Source organism: Calidris pugnax, unplaced genomic scaffold (assembly GCF_001431845.1).
Source record: "Calidris pugnax isolate Ruff unplaced genomic scaffold, ASM143184v1 scaffold24, whole genome shotgun sequence".
Classification (NCBI taxonomy): domain Eukaryota; kingdom Metazoa; phylum Chordata; class Aves; order Charadriiformes; family Scolopacidae; genus Calidris; species Calidris pugnax.
In genome coordinates this window covers 11,561,486-11,566,237 of record NW_015090922.1, presented here as the reverse complement: position 1 = coordinate 11,566,237, position 4,752 = coordinate 11,561,486, and the positions used below count along the sequence as shown (strand labels likewise).

General features: G+C 59.5%; 1 protein-coding gene across 1 annotated transcript in view; it reads left to right on the top strand.

Annotated features, from left to right (window-relative positions):
• The first annotated feature begins 1,461 nt into the window (after positions 1 to 1,461).
• The window catches only part of SIX2 (SIX homeobox 2), a 7,872-nt gene continuing 4,581 nt past the window's right edge, over positions 1,462 to 4,752 (top strand). The window contains exon 1 of the mRNA XM_014950579.1: positions 1,462 to 2,910. Within this exon, the coding sequence (XP_014806065.1) occupies positions 2,630 to 2,910 (281 nt within the window). The 5' untranslated portion in view covers positions 1,462 to 2,629. The remainder of the gene's footprint in view (positions 2,911 to 4,752) is intronic.

Genomic DNA, 4,752 nt, shown 5'->3' with positions numbered 1-4,752 from the left:
ACGGGAGGGGACGGGGGGAGCTGGGGGGCGCGGGGAGCGGAGCTGCCCCCCGGGGCAGGGGCTCGGCCCCCCCGCCGGCCCCCAGCACCCCGCTTCCCCGCCCCCCAGCCCAACAACCTTCTCTTTCAAGCGAGTTTGTTAGCATAATCGAGTTACCCGCTACATATCTGAAATCCTTGGCCGGTCCCCTTGAGGAACAGCGCGTTGCGCGCAGCAAAAGCTTTGAATTATTCCTTTCGCCCCAAATCATGGAACAACAAGCTATTGTTGTTTGCCTTAATTTAGTTACGCGCAGTGATCTTCCGTCTTGTTTTCTTTTTCAGTCGGGGCAGGATCTTAGTGCCATCTGTGATGGGCTAGAGCCGGGTTTTAAACAAAAGGCAAAATTAAATATAAGCGTGTATAAATAAGGGAGGGGGGGACGGGGGACAGGGGACGGACCCCACGACACAGGGGGACGGGGACGACGACAATCCGCGGTTTCGGGTTGCAAACTGCCTCCGTGACTCCCGGGCGAGCATAGACCCCCTGAAGGGGCCGGGTCCCCCCAGGGTGAGCTCAGGGTGCTCTGGGAAACCCGCTGAGGTCCCCCCCCCCCGGGTTGGAGGGTGGGGGGTAGGTAAGCCTGGGATCCTAGCAAAGGCCGCTACGATGAATAAAAAAGCTATTTGGGAGTAGCAGGTTAATTGTGGTACGTTTTCGCCCACTTTAAAGAGCACTGGTTTTAAGGAGAAAGCACATTGCCCTCCCGTCGAAAGAAAAGGGGGAAAAAAAAGAAACTATAAAAGGAAATAAAGAAACGAAAACTTGGAGTTCCTTGTCATTTGCCTCTCTCTCCCTACAGTCCTTGCCACAGCAGTGGACATCTGCGGGAAAGATGTGTTTCTTTCTGGCGTGTGAAGTTGGCGGTGGTTATCATTTCTCGGCTACTCCTGCCGATAAAAGAGCCCTTCGGGGAGCCTCCGTCCCCCTGCCCTTCCCAGGCGGGGACCCCAGGCCGGCTGGCAGCCTTGTGCGAGCGGGTGAAGGGCGGTGGGTCCCCGTCCCTCTGCCCCCCTGCTCTCCGGCGGGGGGTGTCCCCAGCCCAGCGAGCGGCGCTGGCCCCCCGGTACAGCGGATGCGGGGGGCCGTAGGGACAGTGGCCGTAGGGGCCCGCGGAAAGATGCAAGGCAGGACTTGGGGTGAACGGGTTCCTGTCTTGAAGGGGAGCGGTGCGGGCCTGCAGCCTCCCACGCAGGCTGCTGTCTGCAAGGGGCCGGTGGGGGCACGGCCGGGAGGGAGATCTGCAGATAACTGCAGCGCTTCTTGGCACTCGCTTGTGGACACGAATCGTTACGTGCAACGAAAGGCTCCTAGGAAGCGACACGGCCGCCCCACCTCCCCCTCCTTCCCTCGGCCTGTCTGCGCCCCGGTTAACAAAAAGAGCGTTACGATAAAAACGACTTTTTTATTTCGCTCGTATTTCGCAGTTATTGTGTTGACACCGACGGTCTGGCGCGCTGCTTCGTGCGCGGCAGTGACTGCGCGGAGGGGAGAGGCGCTTCCCGAGTGGGGCCTCGGCAAAGTCCCACCCGGGACGGGGGCCGAGGCCGGGATGAAACCCTGGGCTTCTCCGCCGGGCGGCACCGGGGCTAGGCAAAAGTTTCTGCGGGCCCAGATCAAGCCTCTCACCGCGGCCGAGCGGAGGAAGCCGGCGGCGGCCAGGCAAAATGTCCGCGTCGGACCGGGGGCAAACGTTAGCCAGCGAGCCGCGCCGCCCGCTCCGAAATATAATTGCAACGAACGAGCTCTTTCGCAAACGCTGAAACAAAAAAACCCTCCTCGCCCGACCGTCTGACTCCATCCCAAGTCACTGCAACTTGACTCGCCCCGTGCCGCGGCTCCGCGGCCAGAATCTGCTCTCTCTTCTAGAGCATATAGGAAGATATATATATTTTTTTTTTTTTCCTCCCCGAAAGTTAAAAGCAGTTACACAGAATTTGGATCCAGATGTCACTAATTTGCAATTGCTCTGGGACGCAAGCTGATACAGGGTGCTCGGGAAGGGGGTAGCCCTGCCTCTGCCCAGCGCTTTGGGAAGCGCAGTAGCGTTACAATTCAGACTGCAGCCGGGCTAAGGCAGCCTAAAGTGAAAGCGCCCAGGGAGGGGCTGGTGTGCAGATTCTGTACTCACATTTTAGGGTGCTAAGAAGAGACTTTCTCAGATCTAAATCCATGCAACAGGTTTTGACACCTCCTTTCCGGCTAGGGCGAACAGCTGCTCCCGTTCAGATTAAACCGCTGTGGTTGTGAGATGGAGGGAGAGGAAGCGGAGTCAGGTATATCCATAATAAACGTGGGGCGACCGAGCGCGGTGGCAAGGAGGCGGGGGGAAAGGGGGACAGCTTAGACTTCTCTAGCGCTTTTCTTTATTGTCACGATGCCCATGGCGGGAGGGAGCGGAACGGGGCTATATTCTCCCCCGCGAAAGGCACCCGGAGGTGCAGGGTGGGAGAGGGGATTTGTGCCTCTCTTGCCGTTTCTGCTCAGAGTAACGTTTGCAGGGGACCGGTTCTCCCGTCCCGTGCCCGTCCGCTTCAGCTGTGAACTATCCCGCCGCTGAGGTCGGGTAGGGAGCGCTGAGATCGGGATGCTTTCGTTTACAAACAAGCACAGTTTGAATCCTGCAGAAGTCGGCCGGCGTCAAGGCACTAAGCGGCCGAGAGTTCATTTTGTAAAGGGAGGGAGGGATAATCATGCAAGGGGGCTTTACGGACCCGTCACTAACAACCCTGAATTTGTTTTAAACGAATTTGAGCTGTCTCTCGTTTGCCCTGCAAAGGAAGCCGCTATTTTTGCGTCCCCGGGGGATCCAGGGCGGACGCTCTCCACTGCTTCTTCATGGCAGCACTCGGGAAAAAGCCCGGACAGGTAGGAGGACGTGCAGCTTCCAAAGCGGAGTACGCTCGGGAAAATTCAGAGATAACGCGGTTTATACGCACGGGCGCCCGGACAGGCTGGGAGCTGGAGCGGGCTGATCCGCTGCCCCCCCCCGCCCTCCTCCTCCTGCCCCCGCCGTGTTTCGCCTGGCCGCAGTCCTAGCCCGGCTCCTCGCCGGGAGCCACCGGGCCGGTTACCGCCGCCCTGGCCTCGCCTTGTCCTGGACGGGCAGGGAGGCTCGGTCCATGGGCCGCGGAGGGTCAGGCTGCGAGGCGCGGGGGTGGGACCCCGCAGCCCCGTCTCCGGTGCCATCGCTAAATCCCTGACGCGCCGAGGCGGCTAAAAAGGTACCGTGGCAGAAACCCACAATTGCAGAGACCTCCTCTGTCAGGGCTGCAAATGGCGTAGAAAGAGCTTGTGGGATTAATTATTATTTCACCGCAAAAAAAAAAAAAAAAAAAAAAAAAAAAAAAAAATTAAAAAAAAAAGGGGGGGACACACATTAAAGGCCATGGAAACTGCCCTGGGTTTGGGGTCAGGAGGCTCCTCCCGGGCGCCTTCACCTGGGCGAGCCCCGGCACCCGCCGCCGCCCCGGAGGTCCCCTCGTTCGCTTCTCTCACCCCCTCATCCTCCCCCGACCTTCCTTCCAGCTTGCACAACCTCTCTCCCTCGCCTTTCACTTCGTGGAGAAGCAAGGGGACAGGAAAGGATACGGGTGTCTGCCCTGCACAGTCAGTAAACTGAAAATGCGTGTGTCTAAGGGGCACGCGTGGGTGATAAGGGTCCGCTTAATGACGAGAAGTGTCTCTGACTTTTTACACGTGTGCCCCTCCTGGATGAAAACCCCCGACACGCTCCTAGAAATCAAGTAGAAATAAATGGCCAGCGTCCAGCGCTCAGAAATGCCAGCGCCCTGAGCAGGGCGGGTGGTGGGGCACGGCCGGCGGGTAATGGAGAGGCAATCCTTCCCCGGTCCCGTATCATCGTGCCTCCTCCTGGCTCCCAGGCAGGTACCATCAGCGTGTAATGGGATCCCGGGTCACGAACAGGGTCTCTATTGTACACGAGAGGCCCCTTCCCTATAAAACTCTCCGGCAGTTGTTACCGGGCGCTGGGGAGCGGGGGTTAAGCCAAGGCATTTAGAAAGAAACTTTCCGCAAAGGCCGGAGCCGGGTTTTTCTCCCCGCCGCCGCCCGCGGGGGCCGGGGGACGGCAGAGCCCGCGGTTCGGAGCGGCGGGGCCGGGATGGGGCTGCGGGGCCCGGACCGGGCAGTGGGGCCGGGATGGGACAGCGGGATCCAGACGGTGCGGCGGGACCCGGACGGGGCGGCGGCTCCGTCCGGTAGCGCCCTGCGGCGAGAGGCAGGGGCCCGGGCTCGGCGCTGCCCCTCTCCCCCGATGGGCGCCTGCAGCGTCAATCACGGCGGAAATTTCTCCCTCGCTAGCTAATATCTCAGCTCGCAGGGCCGCCTCTGAGTGGATCTGAGCAATCTGTCAACCCAGCCGGGGAGCCACCTCAAAACAGATCGGGTTACCCCTGATTGACAGCGTCACCATGGCAAATAATTTGACTAAAACTATTGTCTTCTCCTGGCAGTCCCCGGGTCAGATAACCGGACCAATCACAGCGCGGATAATCACTTTTCATGCCAGCTTAGAATAATATTATTAAAAAAAAAAGGGGGAGAGAGAGAGAGAGAAAGAAAGGGGGGAAAAACTCCGAGAGGGAGAGGAGCGAGGGAGCGGGGCTTTACCACTATATTATGTGGGATCTTGCGGCGGCGGGGGGTGGGGGGGAAGCAGGGAGATCCCAAACCGGCGGCCGAGGGGGG